The sequence below is a fragment of the Natator depressus genome, chromosome 10 (assembly GCF_965152275.1).
Source record: "Natator depressus isolate rNatDep1 chromosome 10, rNatDep2.hap1, whole genome shotgun sequence".
Lineage (NCBI taxonomy): Eukaryota > Metazoa > Chordata > Testudines > Cheloniidae > Natator > Natator depressus.
In genome coordinates, this window is record NC_134243.1 from 7225942 (window position 1) to 7247339 (window position 21398).

The window sequence follows — 21398 nt, forward strand, 5'->3', positions numbered from 1 at the left end:
CATCTCCAGTGAGCACTGCTATCAAAAAATCTCATACTAACAACATTAAAAACCAAGAAATAGAGCTCTTCCCTTTCCCTGCACAGGAACCCTGGAAAAGAGTTTGAGAACTTGAAGAAGAAACAAAAGATTACGCCTGCGCGTGTGTGAGAGAGAATGTTACAGTAGAAGCTCCCTGATTGACTAACTCAGAAGCGTGCATGTCAGTTGCCAAAATATCAACTCATAGGCTAACCTTCAAGATGAACCAAGCCTTTGGATTACAGCTCGTGTGCCACAACTCAATTTACAACAGCTGGATTAGAATTCAGCAGGTGGTAAAAGCCAGATGTGCCAACCCACATCTTCGACCATTGTGTAATTTACCTAGATGCTGTTAAGTGGAACTGCTGAGGTTGCCAGATGCTTAAGAAGCAAAGCAATGTTCTGCCTAGAGCATCAAACTTAAGAAGGAATCTAAAGAAATCCCTGTGCTAACACTTCTCTTCTGTTACTAGCAAACCTTTTCACACTCTTCCTATGGACACACCAAGCCCATGCAATGGGCTCAGAGTTTTGATTCCACCACTAGAACAGATTCATTTCAGCTACATATAGCCACATGTAGCAAAAATAAAAATTCCTCCCCAGCCTTTGTTTGCAGAGAAACAAAAAGCATTGACTTCCCTTAGGTAAGAAAAATGCTGTCATGGTCGAGGTTTGGGGGTGTTTTGGGGGGGGGTAATTTTACTGTCTTTGATTTAGATGATAGTTTAATGAATTCTGCATACGACATGCAGCTTTACAGAGAGGAATTTGGACACCATTACTGTACCAGACTAGGGAAGATTTTAAAGCCAAGTTGGTCAAGTCTGTGAATAAGGCCTTGTTAGAAGCCACCTGGCTCTATCTTCCATTTCTGAGCAGCTGGTAATGACCCAAGTTCCATCCCCCCGACCCCAGAGATGAAAAAAGAGGTGGGACCGGGGCAGCTATTAACCAAACCGGATTTGCCAGAACTTGCCTCACATCTGGACATTCTCAAGGTTAGGAGAGTGAATGCAAGTCTGACGTGGGACTTGCAAGCAGCCCCATAGGCCACCGCAAGCCAGCTACAGAGTACATGTGGGTGTCACTAACACCTTGAGCCATTGTTCCATCAAATAAAATACAGCAGACATTTAAATCTGTGTGAAAATGTAAATTCTCCATTTTTTTAAATTCAAGGTTTCACTTTGAGTGATGATCAGTGCAAAAAGTTAAAAAACATGTATCTACAGATATACATACGTGTGTCTATATAAAATATCTGTACAACTGGGGAGGATGGCCTGTCAATACACAGGGTGACATCTGGCCTAAGGAGAAAGATGCCTTGAGTCCAATTAGTTGTGCCCCAATCTCTCCATGCATCAATGTTGCAGTCAGTTTAAAAAAAAAAAAAACACAAAACACCACACCAAACAAACCCACAACCAGACTTTGAGACCAATGCTAAAAGGCTTTCCTGATCACTTGAGCAAAACCTGTAGAACTAAACAAACAGCAATGATGGAAAACAGGAAAAAGTTGCACTGAAGAATACAAAAATAAATCTGAAGTAAAGGTACCTGTTGTCTACACAGAATGCATAAGAGAGTCAGAATGAGGTGTCATTTGTACCATGTTAGAGGAGAGACCTCTATTACATAATGCATTAGTCAGTCTTGAGCTCCTTTAAGACAAATCCAGTACCTCATTCCCATCTGGGTCACACAGCAAACCTTGCTCTATCAAGTGCTGATTTGGGAGCCACTAATATCACATCACAAAAGAGGCACAATTGCAACCAACTTCATTTTAAGTTGAGGAGCCAGAACACAGTATCCTTACTGCAGAGGTAGACTTAACGTAGCGTGTTTGGGGGGGGGGGGGGCACTGCATATCATAAGAGGACTTTGTCACAGGAAAGAGGAAATAGAGGCACAGATCACTATGGTTTCTGCTATTTATCCAGCCAGAGCTACGTTTAAGTGAATCAGAATGCTACTATTTAAAAGAATGATGTACTCAAAGCACAGCACCCTAGAAGCACACAGGGCATTTTAGCAGCATTTAAAGTGTGAATCCAAGAGTGTTCTAATTAAAACCATTCCTCAGCCTCCTGCTAGAAGTCACCATCTTAAAACAGTGACATTCACAAGGCCAGCAATAGACAGACAAGACTGCAGCAGATCCAGCATGAGAAACTGAAAGGGAAGAGTTTTTCCTTTCTGATTGTTAGCTGGTCTTGGAACTGGATTGCTATTCTCATCAACAAGCAAGGAGACAGAGCAATAGCAGGTCTAATTTAACAGATTATTTTCAAATGCAAGTTACATTTTAAAGACAGCCAGAAGCATGAACTTTTAGAACTCTGGGCAGAGGTGGAGCTGCTTCTTTTTTTTTTTTTTTAAAAAGGGCTGGCGAAAGACTATTCTCAACTTTGAGCGATGCCAACTGAAGTTCTTAACCAGGAAAAAAAAAACAACCCACCACAAAGACACAACCCTAGGTCTAGTAATCCTTATGCAGATAAAACTTCTACTGAAGGCTGTAGTAGTTTTGTTTGCATTGTGACCAATGGTGGATCTAGTTTTAAATAGTCTCAGCATTCAAGAGGAACCACCTGTACATTTTGGGGTAGGAGAACCACACATGAAGTCAGATGGTTAGTAAACATGCAAGATTTCCAACAAACAGCACACGAGTGAACAATGCTTGGTTTCTGGACTGAAAACTCCTCATGACAGCACCAAACATGTTTCAAAATATATTAGATCTTTTTATTGTAAAGTACATAGACCATAGCTAGTGTTCAAGACACGATACCAAAGAAAACTACCATAAAAAAAGTTTAGGGAAGGCAAAGCTGTAAAAAAGAAAAAAAATTTAAAAATAAAGACCAATATTTGCAATTGCTGACATTTGGATTCAAGGAATCAAATGGAGGAGAGAATGTTAATGTTTATTTATTAAAATTAGGGTACTAAATAAGTTATTAGACCCCAAACTTTGACAACTCATTGAGGCTTCAAGCCAGGATAATGCAGACTGAATGTGAAAAGATGATCAGAAAAACATATTAGAATATCTAAATTCTCCTATTAACTCCTTGGACTCTAGGAATCTTATTCTCAGCACTTTAAGTAGTTGGCCAAGAGGCTCACGGCACCAGAATTCCTAGTGTCTCTCAGTAAATAGAAGAGGGATACAGACCAGTTGTGATATTTGTTGAGGCTAGGAACAGACAGTGCTATGCAAGATAAATGGGAGGCATCTGACACCTAAGCAGAGGGTTCCTGCCTCAAAAGGCCAACCCCCCCAGACATCCCCAAGTCTTCTAGTTCTACTGGAGCGACAATATCACACTTCTGCTATGCATCAGCACATCTTTGTGGCTGAGAAGTCAGAGGTTCTTCAAGCTGCTGCAATGCTCTGAAGCATCCTCCAGTAGGGTACTCCAGAGATAACAGTCTGGATCCTTTTCCTCCTGAACCAAGAAGGGAGAGATCCACTTCCACCAAGATGCCAGCCAGCATAAAGACAGCCCTTCCCAGGGTGTTGCCAAGTCACATTCCCTCACAAGTGCGATCTGCTAGCCCTACACATTGTTCTGGCTATTCTCTAGCTTTGAGAAGGAAAAAAAGCATGTATCCATAACACACACACACACACACAAACACAAACACACAATCATTTTCAGACTCAAAGGCCTAGGGGGCCAATACGGATCTCAGTCCCGTAGCTTTACAGGCCTCAATAAAGCCAGCTAAAACACTTATCCAGAGATTAAAAAAAACACAACCCAAACACAATATACTTCTGAACAATTGTAATGATGCTGTTCGCGAGAAGCGTCAAGTGGATGGAGCAACTTCAAGTCCAACATTCCTCCCTCCTTCAAACAAGCCTATTCTCTCCTCGAGGAGCCCCTCAAAACCACCACTGATGTGAGCAAGAGCTTATGTATGGCCTTTGCAGAGAGGATACACCCTCTAGTCAGCAGTGCAGAAAACAAGATGCTTGCAAGCCCAAACTAGCTGAGGGGGAAGTGGAGGGAAGCATAGAGCATTAAAAACTGTTACTAAAGTGCAACAAATATCCTAAATACTTTGTAATCGATTGCAGTAAGAGGTGCCTGCAAAGCTTCAAAACTTCCAGTTGCTGCAGGACACCTTTAAAAACAAAAAACCCAAACTATGTAATAGACGTAGGAATTTAGGAGCCCTTTGGTGTAGCATGGAGTATGAGGCCGCTACAAAGAGTTTCAACTCTTGGGGTCAAACAAGATATTTAGAACATTTTAAAAAGAAACTCAGTTAAACAAAGCAAAGGAAAAATTAATTTCTTAAATCTTCAATAACGAAACAGTTAACTTTTTGGTGTTTTCAAGAACACAGACCAGGCAGCCTGGTGCAGCATGAACAATATCCACTTCATGAGGGAGGGGATGCCCATCTGACACACCCCTTTGGAAACTGCAGGTGGCATCTTACACATTCCACCAATATTTATGCCTCAGTATAACTCCATTCATAAAAACAAATAGCCAGATCCTTCCCAGTTACTCTTCAGCCTGAAAGGAAAAACAACAAAACTGAAGCTAGATGAGAAATAGCTGGGGTCGGGAGGAGAGGGGAGGGAAGGGAGGGAGTTTTCATAGACTGGAGGCCAATCTCTTCAGCTTTGAGACTCCGGAAAGCTCATGCCTCAATGTCGCCTCATTTTAACTTTGCGGGCTGGACTTCCATCCTCCTCCTCCTCCTCGTCATAATCCTCTGTATATTCGTAAGACCTTCGCCAATAGTTCTCAGAGCTGAAGTTGCTCCGTCTCCTATGTTTTGGTAAGAGGACCGAGCGCCTGTTCTCCTCCTTATCCATTTCTAAAATCCGCGGCCTGAGGAAAAGAAGAGAAACATTTGGAGCAGACAGCCAGTTGAGAATTTAAGAGATGTCTCAGACTAGCTGTGTTATTTAAGCTACAATTTCTTGAATATTTTGACCAAATGGACCACGTGGGCGATCGGACTTCCAACGCTGCATTATTCCTACAAGTACAGAACTCCTGTGGAGTCCAACACAGGCAAAGCAGCAGACTATAAAGCCATGTGAATGCCGAGGAGAGCATTTTGCCTGTTGTGATGCCTGTTCTTTCTGAATCTACATCACAAGTTATTAAAAGACTCTTTATTTACTCTTGTCCTACACTAAAGCTGTTAAAGTACAAGAGAAACTACCAAACTATGCAACCACTCTGCCATTCCTTCTTAGGTGTAGCTGATTGTACCAATCATTACCCCTTTTATGGGAGATTCCCTCCGTGATAAGCATAGGTAAAGAATGTCAGCATTAAGGGCATGATCCCTTTTAAGTCAATGGGATTTTTGCCATTGTTTTTAATAGGAGCAGGACTCCCTATTCCCTTGCTCTTTTAGGAGCTAGTTTACTGTTCCATGAGGGTTGTTTTTGTGGGGCAAGGTTTCTTGCTCTTTCTCTCTACCCCCAAAACATCTGGTACTGGCCACTGTCAATGGCAAAATACTAGACTACATGGTCCAATCATCTGATTCGGTACAGCAATAGCTATTGTCCCCATAACAAATGCATCATGTTGACATCCATGGATAATGCATGTACTATACTAGAGTCTTTTAGGCTACATAAGGGGAAAGGCCCATTTGATTTTAGAAGATGCAAACAGTGTTGGACAGAAGTGACAGAGTAAGAACGTAACCTTCAGGTTAAGTAGAAAACCTCCCCATGACGACCCATGTTGTACTGACATAGCAACTCCTGCGGTTCTATAAAACTGTTCTTTCTGTATGATCAATTGCATTTATGTTGTACATTTACTCCACATTAGATGTCACGCTACATTTGTAGATGTGTTTCTCTTCTTGGCTTATGCTCATACAGTTAGTCTGGGACTTGAGTGGGATGTTACACAAATAAGACTCCCCTCAAATGACTGGCTGCAGCATGGGCTGGACCTTGCTGTAGTCAAGCCATGAAACCAGGCCAATCTTTTGGTTTTACATGATGTTGAGAAGAAGTCTTAACCCTTGCTAAGGCTCAGAGACACCGCTGGGTACCAGGGATACTGGTTAGACTTTACATGGGGCAGCTGATTCTGCACCATCATTGAAGTGTGCCAACATTTTTTCCCTTTTCTTCTATTATAGGAGTTATCACTCCTGGCTAGAAACCATTCTATAGGCCAAATGCATCACTGTAGTCACAGGTGAAATCTCATTATGGACAGGATTCCATAAACACACTCTAAAAGACTGGCTCAGCTTCTGGCACTGCTAGACTAACTGGACCACTTCCAGGAAGGAGTCAGTGTCCAAATCCCTCTTGAAACCAAATGCTGCAAGAGTTCACCAAGAGTTTGGGTATGCAAGGAATGCAGGATTGGGCCCACAGCAGGTATGAGAAACATCACACATTAAATGCCCCCTCCCCCACTCTTCCCTGTCAGTGAAATCTTTTATCCTTTTGAAAATTCATTTCATTTTACATAATAGCTTGGCAATAAAGGTCAAAATTAGCTGCAGGGAAACTTTATTGTTCTGAATGAGTGCACTATCAAGAGGAAGCTGAATCTATTGCTTCTCAATCCTGCCAACCATTTGACAAGAAATAAAACAAACAGCTTAAAATCCAAGGTCAGCTTTACGCTTACAGGTCTGGCTCTTAAAAAAAAAAAAGCCATTTTGATTAAACAGACCTACATTGCCTAGAAAGCATGTGTAGAGTAAGCAACCCTGACGCAGGAGAGGGGAGAAAACTTAAGCAGAACTTTAATGCACAAGAAAAAAAAAAAAGCCAAACTAAATAGGACAGAGGTTAAGCTGTTACACAATAGCATTATAGGAATGATGCTGCATTATCTTTGCAAGAATCACACCAAGGCCTATGAAAGGGGCTGTTCTAGCAACTGTGATTACTACCAGGCTGATTGGTGGGTGGCATTTACCACTGTTTTGCAACATGCCACGAAACTTTGCAGTTCACTGAGACCAGAAGCACTGGAGCCAGATCACTACTTTCACAAGCTATCATCCTACCTGTGAGCAGCATCAGGGTCTGCTTTGCGATGCGACCGCTTTGGTTTCAGGATCTGGTCCCTGTTGCTTCCTGATAGACGGTCAGAGGTGTAACCTGGTGGCAACACAGAGCTGCTCAGCGATTTTGTTTCCAATCGAGGAGCATCTAATCTTGTTCTGTGAATATTAAAAAGACAAGTGTTTCCAAAGAGCGCCGACACAAAGTAGCTATTCTATCTAGTCAAACTGAAGTAGATTCCCTGATCCAGGCCCACCAGCAAGGTTAAGTGACAAGCAGGACAAAAATTGTAATCCTCCCCTTCAAACCCCCACTTCCCTATTCAAAAAAGTTTGCACGGGATCTAGTACACAGTCTGATATATTGGCCTATATTAACTCAACTATTAATTCTGAGGGTTAATGACTGTTCAGCAACTTAAAACCCTGGATAAAATATCTAGAAGTGATGAAGCAAAATTCCCATACTGCAGTGCCTAGCACCACCACTGTGCTCTCCCTGCATCTCTAGCTCTCTTGGTGAGATCAGGAGAGCACATCTGCACAAATCAACAGAGTTTTGCTGGAGATTTTCTGACTAACAACAAAAATATCCAACTGTCATCAGGTGAAGGTCTGGAAGGAAGTCCAAGCAAGCAAGCTGCAACATGGTATCTCAACTAAAATATTCAAGCTCTAGTCCACACTATAAGGGAACCACGCTAATAGTTACATCAATGTGCAATAGGGTCTGGCAAGCACAGTTCAGCTAAAACAGAACAATTCTGTCCAACAGCAATGTTTGCTCAGACACAACTGTAGCTGGCTCAGTGTTTGTGTCTAGGAAACAGAGCTAGCAGAAGCTATCCAACAGAACACTCAATAGTACAGATTCTTAATGTAGTTGCATCACGGCTATGCACAGACACAAGCTTTTGGCTTCAGCTGTACATAGTTTCAAACATGGACCCAAACCGTAGCACAGAAAGGATGCAAGACGGCTACAGATTCCTGCTGCTTCTTAATATTATTTTACAATGTGCATCTCCCATAAGGGAAGTTTGCTAAAAATCAGGTCATGGGGTTGGGTTGTAAGAAAGGGGAAAATGAGCTTTGACGTTATTCTTGAACCTAAGTTTTGCAAGCTTGATTTGGACAGGGTATGGAAAAAAACTTCAGATCCTTTCAAACTCCAATTACAAGCTCTTTGCAGCTGCAGAGCAAACTGTCCTCTCCACCAACCCTCACCAGCTTACTCTTTGCTGCACGTATAATGTGTTGACACATGAATAAGGCATGTCCATACAGAGTATGCAGATTTGCCAGCTGCACTGTACACAGGAAGTAGGTTTTTGTCAGATTAATAAGAGTCCAGTTTACCTGCCAGTATCCTACTGGAATTCAGATCCAAATCAGTAAGTGAGAATTCTGAACTAATCCTAGTTAGAACACTGAATGCAGAAACGATGGCAGGTCCTATGCTGAATCAGTTTATTACCATTCCAACACTACTCACAAATATGCCAAATACAACACAAGTTGTCTGCTTCTGATTAATGAATGCTATAATCCGTGTTCTGACAGCCATCGTAAGCTTGGCAACAGAACCTCCGGTTTTCTTCACCCCCAAGCACTTCATGATGGCTCACACAAAAATGATTTTATGAAAGTCAATTTTTGCAGGGGGAATAAAGCTTCTGAGGGTGTGGGACGATATAGCCACCCCCTAATGTTAATGAACTAAAAAAACCAAAACATTTTGCACAGAAATTGAGACTTGCATTTCCAATCATATTAAGTTTTAACTGGATTACAAGAGAGCATAAAATCCTGGCTTGAGCCCTCTGAGTTTTTAGGTCTTTTAAAATGTAGCTAGGCAGCAGAGGACACTAAAAAGGACACACACAGGCAAGTAAATTATACAAAGCTAACGTTGTTTAACATAGGTTCCTTCTAATGTATTGTACGGGTACAATATGCAAGAAGTATTACAAAGAGCTTGAACTGTCATTTGAAAGTTACTTCCAAATCCTGTTTGAGCAGGTCTCATTAGGTTGCACTAACACACTGCTTATTCCCCTGGTTAGAGTTATGCTTAAAAATAAATAAATAAAGGGTAGGGGTTTTTTAAATTTAGGAGTTTTAGCCCCCGAGGGCCTCCAACCTCTTAGGCTGAAGATAAATTCCAGCCCTTTCTGGTGCTGTTGCAGCCCTGCACTCAAGTACACAGGGAACACTGCAAATATCATTATGTTCTAACTGCACTGAAGCATTTATGACCTACTTGGTAATCATGCTGCTCAAAATATTCTACAAAACTGATCAAATGTCAGAGCATTTCTCCAATACACATACTTTTGTTCTACACTCCCTGCCAAATAAGTACAGAGCATCTAGAGCTTCATACAGAGAACGTATTCAGGAACAAAGACTCAAGCCCAAAAGTTTTGCCAGTTGGGCCCTTCACCACACGGCTTGATATACTAGTTCCTAACTATACCAAAGTCTAAAGCTAAGCACCCATGCCATATCTTGGTGAGAATCAGATTCTCTGGCTACCCAAGCAGACCCTACAGAAACAACGTGCTTTATGACATCAACATTATGCTAGCGACAGACTACCTAAAGGGGAAGTAGCTATTTTCCTGGTTGCATAACACACTATTTAAATCTGCAACAGTCTCGTGATACAGGATGTGATAAACTTCACCACAGCAATCTGCACTATGGAATGCAAGTGTTTACAAAGGGTCACTGCAGTCCTGCCGAGTATGGATGCAGACCACGTTCGACAAGGAGCAGATGTTTTAGCATTACAATGGATATGCAACAGCTAAATAAGCTGTAGTGTGCAATGTCCATAATGTACCCTTTTGCAAAGTGGTATATATGCATTTTAGGGATCAGGCCTGGTAGGTGCTATAAAGACTCTGGGAAAAGGGGGATTCCACTCTGTCTAAAAGGAAGGATATAACAGCATCCTTCACCACATCAGGCAGTCAAGTAGCTATCAGAATCTTACTCAGTAAAGGCATAGAAGTTCATTGTGCTCTCTCCTGCCCTAACCTTGAGTGAGGCAGAGTGTAGGATGCTCAGATACACAAGAGCATTCAATTTCAGTGACTAAAAAACAAGCTCTAGAAGCATTGTTATGCAAGCATTCCTAACACAGTTCTGCCAAGATATGTAAATCCCTGCACTCCTAGGCCTCTTCTAGCATAGAGAAGTGCACTGGTTTAATATCCAGTTCAAATATATTTAAAATGCAGTGTAAAAAAAAAGAACCCCAAACCCCCCCCCCCAAAAAAAACCCTAACCATCCTTTGTTTAAGCTGTACTATCTAGTTATTGAACTAAACAAAAACATAAGCAAGAGATAAAAACACTTCAAGCATGTCTCCATTATAGGTTTCTCCCAGTTTAGCTAGTTTAAATCTATTTAGTTAACCCAATGCTCTTCTCCAGCACAGACAAATCACCAGCCACTCTCGAAGAGAGGATATCGGGCTAGAGGACCACTGGCCTGATCCAGTATGGCCACTTATGTTCTGAAGTCTGGAAGGCCCATTTCTCCCATAACCCTGCCAATGCACCTCAATCCTGCCCCACAGTACCCCCGTGCCCCTTCAAATATTTCAATAGCTACAGAAATTTGTGAGAGCACCCCTAGTGGCACTAGTCCAGATTGGCTTTGCTTCTCTCTGGCAGCAGATACTCTCACCCTGGCTGGTTTCAACTGCGGCAGCCTTTTGATTCCTATTAGGATTGCTTTGCCATGTTTATGTACAATACATTATAATTAAACACACAATAGCTTCTCTCTCTTTACTTCATAGATTCCAGGACCAGAAGGGACCACTGTGATCTTGTTTTGTCAGCTGCTCCTACTTCACACCTCTGCCCTGTGTCTCCACAAGCTGATTCTGCCTCACTAATGTCTCAGGGCTGCTGCCTTTCCTGGTCTCATTTCATGGCTTCTCTCTAACCAGATGTCCGAGTCTTCACTTTGCCCCTGAGTTGACCTAACTGGCACCGTGCCACATCTTCCATGAGGCCAGGTTTCCTTGAAACCAGCTAAGCTGCTTGAAAGCTCAGAGAATCTGGAGCCAGATTTCTGAAAACTAACCTCACTCCTGCCTGGGCTGCAATTCCAGCAGTCTGCCATTGTGTCTACTTCCTTCTGGGTTTCCAGTACTTTAAGCCAGAAAGGCTCCGTTGGTTTGCACATTTCTCGTAAGGGGATTTGTTGACAGTGGAATTACTAGTTGGACACCCCATGGAAGGAATGACCCCACAACGAGTTTTAAAAACAGCGGCTGCCACGTATTTTCAAGTTTCAGAGGGTAGCTGTATTAGTCTGTTTCAGCAAAAACAATGCGGAGTCTTGTGGCACCTTAAAAACTAAAAAATTTATTAGCGTATAAGCTTTCGTGGGCTAAGTGGGTCATAGCCCACGAAAGCTTACGCGCTAATAAATTTGTTAGTCTTTAAGGTGCCACAAGGCTCCGCGATGTATTTTCAAGTTACTCAAAAGTGTTGTTTCTGCTACCAGGACCCAACAAAACAACAGATACTCGGGGGAAGGGGGTAATTAAGAACAGAAGAAGGGCGACAGAGGGTCAGACACAATGATCCATCTAGCCCAGGAACCTGTCTTCTGACAGTGGCCAGTGCCAGATGCCTAAGAGGGAACGAGCAGAACAATTACTGAGTGATCAATCCCCTGTTGTCCAATCCCAGCTTCTGGCAGTTAAAAGTTTAGGGTTGCAGCCCTGACTATCTTGGCTAATAGCCATTGATGGATCCATCCTCCATGAACTCATCTAATTCTTTTTTCAACTCAGTTATACTTTTGGCCTTCACAACATCCCCTGGCAATGAGTTCTACAGGTTGACTGTGCACTATGTGAATAAGTTTCAGAGTAACAGCCGTGTTAGTCTGTATTCGCAAAAAGAAAAGGAGTACTTGTGGCACCTTAGAGACTAACCAATTTATTTGAGCATAAGCTTTCGTGAAAATAATCAGATATTTAAGATTTAAAATGTTGAATAATCTAGTGTTTTATAACAAATGATTTACCACCTGATACTGTCCCTTTAAAAATGTTCTGAAATGACAGAGTGCTAGGGTATCAACTTTTTTCTTTCTTCCTTTATCACCCAAAATGCTTTAACACTTACTTTCGAAGGATGATGACCGCTCTCCTCTCCTTGATGTCCTGTGGTCGAATGCAGTGCGTAATTTCGTCAGCTGCGTATCCACTGTAAAAAAAAAAAAACAAAAAACAAAAAAACAAAACAAAAACCAAGAGCTATGAGCAGGCTGATAAGCAAATGATTCCCAGTTTCAGAGAATCAAGCACTGGGTAGCCTACCTACTCTAACTTTCATGGTGCTGTTCCTAAACTTCACACGGTTCTAAAAACAAACTAAAGCAAAAATTACATAAGGCTGATAACATTAAAGTTCAGGAAGGCTGGTCCTGGTCATTTTCTGCCACAATGTGTAAGTACACATCAAAAGAAAATTATTTATGAATCTATGGCTCGTGTTAAAGTGACAATTAAAGTGTGACCGCAGTGTGTAAAGTCAGCAACCTCACTTAGTGAAGTATGATCAGGAGAATTTAAATGAGCAACATAATACCACCACATTACCAAAAGGGATATTCCCATGTAATTCCCTCCATAGAAAGTCATCTCAATTATAATGGAGATAAATGCGGGCAAGCTGTAGACAAGTGCTACTGATTACTGGAAGATCCTATTCTCCCTTCTGAGTTTCCCTTAAGTGTTGCGGCTTTGGGATCACAGGTGAATTTTTAGCCTGATGAAAAGCAGAGCAGCAAGGAGTCAGAGAACAAGTGCCCTTGCGCTAGAAAGACTACCTTTCTATTTCCCCAACAAGTTCAGATACTTCCCTGCATTCCACAACCACTCCCTGCTCAGCTGCCCCAAGCAAGCAACATAGACTGCCCTCCTATGTAACCACAGAGATTCTACTACTGTAGTTATCAAGGCACAGTCAGAGAAGCATGCATGAAGATGATTTAGCTAGACTTGTGTCTTTTAGACTAATTTCTGTAAAACAAGCTACTGTCCTAAGAGCTACATACTATGGGTATTCAAGCATTTGAGATATATTGTTGGCGCTATCAAATAGTACAGGTATCAACATTCTCTTTAGAATTCTGTTCTTATGGTTGCCTTTTTGTTGAAAAGTATAGTTTTCAGAGTTCAGTGCAATCAGCAAGGTTTGTAGTTTGAGGTTTCCCTGAGCAGGGCCACACTTTATGTTAATATGGATGATTGCAGGCAACATCTGCTTAGACAAATTACCTTGTAAGAATTTCTGGAAATAAAACCATTCTTATGATGTTAACTGAAGGTAAAAAACAAACCCAACTCAGACTGGGAGGGAAGGGAACACACCATGCCAATGCTTCTCCCGCTTGGTTTCTTCTAGAGCATTCTGGAGGCACAGACTGAATCCCCTTCCCAGCCCAGAGTGCCCCACGCCCGAATGTGACTTAAGAGGGCATTTCTGGCAAGATAAAAGCCTTTCAGAATGTTCTAAAATAGATGGCAGGGGCTTTCAAGGATTCAAAGGATTTCTAAGGGGTCTTGAGAACAGAGTGTAGAGATCAGAGTGGGGCACTACATGCACTGGATCTGGTTCAGGAGAAAACACTACAGAATCAGTGTATCCAGGATTAAAAAAAAAAAAGAGCAGAATCACACATTTGTGAATTCACCTCTTTAATACTATGGGCCTCTCCCCCATCTCCTCTTTAAAAAACTTAATACAGACAGCTGCATTTATAGTATAAGTGCAAGCAAGTTTGAGCTTGGCCAGCAAGGTTAGTGTTAATGATTTCATGCTGGATAACATGGAGGAGCTAAAATGTAACATTCTGCAGCGCATCCACATCATTCCATAATTGAGTGATTCTATAAGAGGCTTCTATTTTCATTTTCTTTTTAGAAATCTGTGCTCTCATTTCCCAAGTGCTTAGAGACTGGGTGGGATGACACTGCATACCCTCCCCAAAGCAAAGCTCTAACACTATGCCTTCCTCATTGCAAAGTCCAGTAGTCACCAGTAAGCATTCTAACATTTCATGGCCTGTCTCAGTGGGCTGTAGGTTACTCAAGCAGGTCTATCCAGAGAAGACTAGATGGCACAGGACAGCCCCTTCTACATGCATGGAGTTACCCAGTAGATGAGACTGTAATTCTCCCCCAACCTCCCCAAAAGAGAGCGCTACCTTTCACTCCTTCCAAGATACAGCTTCTATTGTTTCTAGGACTGAGAAATTCTGGAGAGAAGATCAGTGTGTTTTATTCAGGTGTATCACAAAGAATTAAGAAGTGTTATGCAAGTGGGCTTATTACAGGGCTCTATTATGTTTCAATATCTTTGCTTCAAGCTCCAGTGAATCAATTAAGCTCAGATCACCCACATTAGTGTGCATCTTAATAGAACTCTAATAAATGCCTTTAACTTAAGAGAAGAAGCCAATTTCTAAACGGGAACACTCCATAAGATGTCAAACAGGCTGCATGTTTGATTATTTGCTGGGCAGGAACCTATTTCACAGAGGAGTTTAATGCCAACTTGAAACTAATAGGATTCATGGCCAATGTTCCCTCTAATTTTTGACGGGCCGTGTGTGCAAAAATTTCTTCTGTGCAAACTGTTGTGCTTCTGTGCAAATTTTTGTGTGCATGGTGTTTTGCCATGTGCACAGGGTTTAGGATCTGTGCGCACACGCACACTTTAGAGGGAAGAGTGCTCATGGCCACAGACAGGCACCAAGTATTGGCGCAAAGATTATAAACCTAGATATTCTGTCTCCCTGCTTCAAGAGGCATGTGCCAAGAAGATGGCAGCAATAAGTACCCAAAGCTGGTCAGCCCAAGCTCTATGCAGACTGAAATAAAAGTTATATTTGAAATGGCAAAATAGAATACTCTGTCACTCCATTCTGAATACGATCATCAGGGTGAGACCTGACAAAACAACGTCACTTTCTGTTTTGCCAAGGTCAGTCAGCTACATCCCTGAGCCTCCCAACACCACTACTACTGAAGCTGTAAAGCAAACATTCATTCCTCATCATATCTTTGTGAGAGCATCTGAATTCTATTCCTGGTTCTTCTGAAGGCTTCCTCTGGGACTCTGGTCAAATCCCTTAACCTCTGTTTACACATCTGTAAAATGAGGTTAATACCTACCTCGCAGGGGTGAAGAGAGGCTTAATTTATTGTCTGAAGTGATTTGAGATTCTCAGCTACACCACCTAGTATAAGAAGTTTCATCCTAATTTTTTAGGCTGGGAAACTGAGGCACTGCCTGGTTAAGTGAATTGCCCATGGCTGGCAACCCAGTCTCATTCCTTGTCTAGAGGGCATATCAGAGCCACTCACCCCAACAGGAAAATGCTCCTAATGGAGTTGCACTCAGACACCGCCCTTCCTTAGTCAAAGGAGTTGCTGCTGAGCAATGAGGTACTCATCTCTGCCAGAGCTGAGCATATTCCCTATACACTGCTCCAACCTCAACCCCCTGCTGGGAAGAGAGACATAGGCGGTGTACCTGATACTGCCAGTGCAAATCACCAGCGTACTCAAGGTGCGTTTGAAGATGCCAGCATATTTGGACAATCTTACCCCATCACCATATCTATAGATTTCAAATCATTGGTAATTGGGTTTAAGGCTTCAACCTATTTTCAGTGATCAGTGGTTTTGAAGGAGCCCTCCCTCACTGACTCAGCTGATTGGACTCTACTGGTTGAAGCAGAGCTTGAAAAATCCACATGCCTACTCACCATTGACATGACATTTCCTCTGATAAGGGGATCTACACCAATTTCTGAAGTTTAAGCTCTCTTTTAAAAATAAATTTCTAGCCTGAACAACTAAGGATTTCTTGCAACTACAAGGAAAGCAGGCTCATCCTGAGTCTGCAGCCAGCTCTAGTGCCTCTGCTATTTAGAGCCTTGCCCAGCAGCAGGAGAGTGAAACTAACATCTTGTCAGTTTCAGAACTGGTCAGCAAGAAGTGGAGCATATATGGAGGAGGAGAGCCCAAAGAATGACACAGGGAAGGCAAGAGCGTTGGAGATCTTCCCCTCATAGCAGCCAGGAGGCGCCAGGGATCAAGAGTAGAAAGCAAGCCCCCCTCTCCTTTCCAGCATCCAGATGGGGACTGGGTGGGGGTCATCATTACCCTAAGATTGATACAAGAGATGTAGTTCCGCTACCCCAGCAAAGTTCAGAGATAACACCTAACTCCAGCTGCTGGACTTCATGTGGGCATTGCTCATGAAGCTCACTAGTGTCCATCCTGCCTCACACATCTCTTGTTAATGATCTCTCACTATTCCTCTAGTTAATAGCAACCTAATAATTTGTTCTCAAGACCCAAGCTGAAAGATGTATCGTTGTTAGCAATAAGCAGAAAGATCTGCCTTTTGCTGAATTTTGTACCCTGCAAAGATCAGCACATTTACGAATAGTCTAATATTCATGCTGATATAGCAGTAGCTATCAAGATATATTGTTAGATAGAATGTAGCTCCCAATTTTTTTTTTTGCAGTTTAAGTATTCTCCCCCCATCAAGACAAATTCTCCTCAGGAAGACTGGGAAACAGTTGTATTCCCACTGCCTCATGCACACTAGTTCTATCCTGTTGGTACTCATCAGATTCCTTTAAAAAGGAAACTCTAATATTGCTGAGTCAGTAGTCAACAGCATCACCTGCACAACTCTAGCCTATGAAGAGAGGCATTGAAATTAAAGGTACATAGTATTTACACTTAGTAAATTTAGTCTTCCTAGTGGGAAAAGAAATTCAGCTATTGGTTGAAAGTTGGAGAGAAAGAGAGGTTTAAAAAGGTCAACTTTAAACGAGAGAGGAAGTACCATTATACCTTGCAGGGAGGGATATGACAAAGCAAGATGGACCCCTTCCCCTGCCCCACAAAAAAAAAAAAAAATAAAAGCCTCCAAAAACTCTACTGCAGAGAGTGACAGAATACTTAGCCAACGGAGCAGAATGAGCAGAAGGGGGAATAGGTGGCTACAAGGTCAGCCAATGAAACAACTTAACAGAGAGCTCTGAAAGCCAGGAAGACAGTCAAATTGACTGTAGATATTAGTAGGAACAACACAGTACAGGTGACATGGGGAGGGACAAAGAGGTGGAAAAGTAAGTTAAAATGAGAGGGAGAGATGCAGCTTTTTCCCCTAGACTCTTTGATGGTTCCCACATAGATCTAATACATGCAGCCAAAGAAACGCAGTTACGCTGGCTTCCCAGGAACACAGTCCTGCTGAGAACAGCCACTGACACAGCAATGCTTGAGTCACACAGACATTTTTACAAGCATGTTACTTCTATCCACACAGTTTCTCTGTTTTCAGAGCAACTGCCTTCAGGAACTATTTACTTGGATTTTTCCTCCCTTCCACTTTGGAGAACTGACTCTTCAATGTGCCTGAGAGGGTTGGATCTTAGGCATCACCTTCAGCAGGATCTAGAAGACCTGCAAGTCATGTTCATTCTCTCTCTAACCTGGCAACTTTAATAAGTCATTACAACTTTGATCCAGCCTGGATCACAAACCAATCCCTCTGGCAGAATGTCCTGTAAGTGCTAAGTATTTATTAACTGCTGCATTTAAATAGAAATAATCCCTATTTTAAAATATATTTTTACTGGAAACTAATCTCTTATCTTGGATTAAGCAAATGAATTCCAGAAAGGGGTTCAGTAACAAAAAAAAAAAAAAATCCTCAAAGCACTATTCAGAAATCTTTTGTTTCAGTTCTATGCTTGTCTCACCCACTGAAGTTATTCGTCAATACAGAGCTGACGTCCTCCAATATGAGGCAATGAAAGTTTTACCATTAACTTAATTGGGAGCAGGAACAGGCCCATATTCTTTCCTTTTACACCTATCCAGTTAGAATGCTTTGCAGCAATGCAAGATTTACCATTCCAGATCAAATGTCTGGTCCATCAAGGCTGGTTATCCTGCCTGTCAGTCTCTAGTACCTTACCTCAGGCCAATATTCACCCACTGGAATAAGCAGGTAGAATTTTGTTAGCTCTCGGAGAGCTGTGCCCACTTACATGTCAATTTTCTATCCCCTCCGATCTGAAAGTCACCTATCACAAGGGGTACTGGGAGAATTACTTAATGTTTGTGCAGCAGTTTAGAGATAAAAAGCAATGCAAGTGCTCACTATATCTGTTTTTAATGCACCTGGTCAATTGTACAATGCTGTATGTACGTGAGGGGGTAAATTCCTTCCTGACCCCCTACAGCAATAATTTTACAAGCCAAAGCATGAGACTGTGTTACCCACAGACTGCTTTGTGGCTAGCATGCACATTTACCAACTCAGACAATAGAATAGCTAAAATACTTCCCTTTGGCAATGTTGAAAAAGTTAGGGGTATTTGACTGTCAAAATGAATTCTGCAGAACTACCCTTAGCTTCAGGACTATAAACGTTGATCATAAAATTATGCAGCCCCAGCATCTGACTTCCTCCCTCCAGTGTCACCTAAAAGCCCACCTGCTCCACAAAGCCACATGCCCCAATCCCCACATGCAACTTAACTGGCCGCTACCTGTGCCAATCTCAACATTCGGTATGTTGTTAGAGAGTCAGCGTGACCCGGGGACAGAGAAAGATTAGAAGGTAGGCACTTCCAAGACCCAATCCTGGCTTTACCAGTGACTTGCTGCTTGACCTTGGGCAGGTCATTTGACTTCTATGGCTGTTTCCCTACCTGTAAAAGGTGGGGGGCGAGGGGACAGGACCTTACTGTACCTACCATACAGGGCTTCTGTGCACGCAGTTTGTACAGTGCTTGGAAGTTATGAAGTGCTATGTGACTTGCACTTGCAAACTATGTTTCACAGGAGATCTCAGAGCATTCTACAAAAAGGCAGCTAAGATTTAATATCCCCACTATACAGATAGAGAAAAATGAGGCCAGTCACCTCACCTCTGTTTACAGATACACAGGAAATCAGTGAACAAGCTAACAGAACAGAACCCAGGAGTCCTAGCTTCTAAATCAGCTGCTCTACCACCAACACGCTATTGGACAGGGGCTCCATTTTATGTCTTACTGTGTATTCTAACCGTAGACAGGAGCGAGCTTCAATCCGCCAATGTTTCATGAACAGATATTCTCATTGAGGCCCCTGCATATGGGCTTGTCTTCCTCCCAAGCCTAGCTGTGTCACTGCCTGCTGCCCAAAGCTGAATCACTGCTCCAGCCAGACCCCCAATGACCATAATGCCTCAGTCCCAAGTTTCCTTCCTTAATCCTCCTACTCAGACAGTGGAAAGCCCTGTATCTAGGATGCTATATAAACAACTCATGCCCGAGTTGTTGCTGATGTTTGGTATTGATAACAAGTTACACAAACAAACTACTCAGGAGTCTCAGTTTAGTCACTGAAACTCAGAGGCCCTCCACTTAGTTACCTTAGCACAGTGACACTCCCTCTCCTCACTGGCAGGAACAAGACAGGTTCGGAGACTCTGATGGGCTTGAACTGGAACTTACACCCAAAGCAGAGTGCAGAGTCGCTGAAGAAAGACACAGAGACGATGGGTCTCTCAAAGATGTGGATAGGGTCCACATGGGAGACAATGCAGCCACCAGGCTGGTAGTCGTTGATCACCGCACTGTTCACAAAGCCCTCAGGGATCACCCTGTGCTCCACTAGCTTCCGGATCACCAGGTCATGCACCCACTCAGGAATGGCATCCACCTCCCCCTGAGGGTACAGCCTTTCCTGACCAGGGCCTCGTCTCTGCAGCTGGGACCCATACGTGTAGCCCTCCCCAAAGAAATACTTGTTCCGAAGAGGGGCCCTGTCCACCGTATGCTCTTTGTAGAGGCCCTTCTCAGCTCTAGATACCACATCCTCAATCCGGGCTTCAATCTTGGCACACTCCTCTGGGCTGAAGAGACGAAGCTGCCGGATACCACTTTTGACTTTCCGGGCCTCCTCCTCCTCCTGCTGCTGCTGCTCCTCCTCCTCCTCGTAGTCACTGGGCTCAGAGTCAGAGTCCTCATGGTACTTGCGTTTTCGCTCCGCAGCAGCAGCCCCCCCATAGGGGGACTCTGTAGGATCCCGCAGGCTGCTGCCTTTGTAGTTGTCCCGATAAGGCATCATGGACTTCAGCTTCTCTCGCAGGTCTGTGTAGCCGCTTCCCGCCATGGTGTGCTTGCAACCCACCTCCTCTATTGATCTCCTCTGTGCACGGCTCTTTGGGTTAGAGAGTGGGAAGTGCTGCTGCTATTCATGGCCTCCACCGTCCTGCTGGGATAGTTCCAAAAGGAAGGAGGTACACGGAGTGGATTCTATATTCAAACTTCCACATACAGGGCACCCACCCAACTCTCTCTCCTTTGGTGGGGGTAGGAACCTTTGATACAGGTAGCTCAGCTCCACTCTTCCATAAGCGCCCTGACCCCCTTGGAGGGGAGAGGGACGTGCTCTGCTCCAAAACGGGAAGTCCCCCCCCCCTTTTTTTTTTCCTCTTTTGGGTAGCAAAACAAGAGACGTATCTTGTTCTGCTCTAAACTTCCACGGAGGGTGCCCCCTCTCTCCTCCCTGACACGCGTCTGTGTGAGTGTGTGTGTGGGGGGGGGAATAAGGAAGCTCACCTCCGTCTGTGCGAGCAGGCTCTTCTCTGGCTACTGCGTAGGGAAAGGGGAGGAGGAGCCGGGCGGGCAACACAGGGCCAAGCCTCCCCTCTTCTTTCCTAGGGCTGGCGGGGGAGGGCTAGCTCGGTCCCCCCGCCACTTGCAGGCTGGCGGGGGGGGGCTAGGCAGCTCGGGGCCCCGTGTCTCCCCAAGGCGGGAGCGCGCAGTCCCCCCAGCCGCCCGCTGCCAAACTCACGGCCGGGCCAGCGCGGGAGCGGGGCTCGGCTCCGCGGGGCCACGCGGCCAGCCTCCCTCCAGGCACGGTGAAGCCGCCGCCGCCGCCGCCGGGCCGGGCGAGGCCTCCGGGCCGCCCACGGGCTGTCAGCTGCTGGGCCCCACGCTCTGCGCCGGGAGCCCGCCGCCCATGGGGCTCTTCCTCAGGCGGTGGCGGCGCCTGGCACATGCCCAGCTGCCGCTGCCGCCGCCCCGGCTCCCGGCAGCCCCCGGGCCGCCGCCTCGCTCCCCATCGCAGCAGCCGGAGCGGGGGGAGGGCGGGGGCTCCGACGCGCTCGCAGACGCCGCTCGGACTCCTCGCTACGTCACCAGGCCCCAGCCCGACATTTATAAATAACTCAGGGGCAGCCTCGAGCGCAGGCCGCGCAGTG

The 21398-nt window shown here is 44.0% G+C and overlaps 1 protein-coding gene across 2 annotated transcripts; it reads right to left on the minus strand.

Annotated features, from left to right (window-relative positions):
* Nucleotides 1-1886: 1886 nt before the first annotated feature.
* On the minus strand, nucleotides 1887-21039 carry ALKBH5 (alkB homolog 5, RNA demethylase). Of its 2 annotated transcripts, none has more exons than XM_074965075.1 (5): nucleotides 20755-21039; nucleotides 19563-20404; nucleotides 12228-12308; nucleotides 7071-7226; nucleotides 1887-4897 (listed from the first exon to the last, which is right to left on the minus strand). In XM_074965075.1, exons 2-5 carry the CDS (start codon nucleotides 20303-20305, stop codon nucleotides 4711-4713), a joined length of 1167 nt encoding a protein of 388 aa, XP_074821176.1. In that variant the 5' UTR covers nucleotides 20306-20404; nucleotides 20755-21039; the 3' UTR covers nucleotides 1887-4710. The 2 variants fall into 2 exon arrangements, with proteins under 2 accessions (XP_074821176.1, XP_074821177.1); XM_074965076.1 differs by having other exon boundaries at nucleotides 19563-20407.
* Nucleotides 21040-21398: the final 359 nt, after the last annotated feature.

What these genes read in the sequence shown, in the direction of transcription:
- ALKBH5 (XM_074965075.1), bottom strand. Translation starts at nt 20,305, where the DNA reads ATGGCGGGAAGCGGCTACACAGACCTGCGAGAGAAGCTGAAGTCCATG. An exon ending in GCGGTCATCATCCTTCGAAA is followed by an intron (nt 7,227 to 12,227) that starts GTAAGTGTTAAA and finishes TAATATTCACAG; the next exon opens with AACAAGATTAGATGCTCCTC. An exon ending in GACCCTGATGCTGCTCACAG is followed by an intron (nt 4,898 to 7,070) that starts GTAGGATGATAG and finishes TCTTTTCCTCAG; the next exon opens with GCCGCGGATTTTAGAAATGG.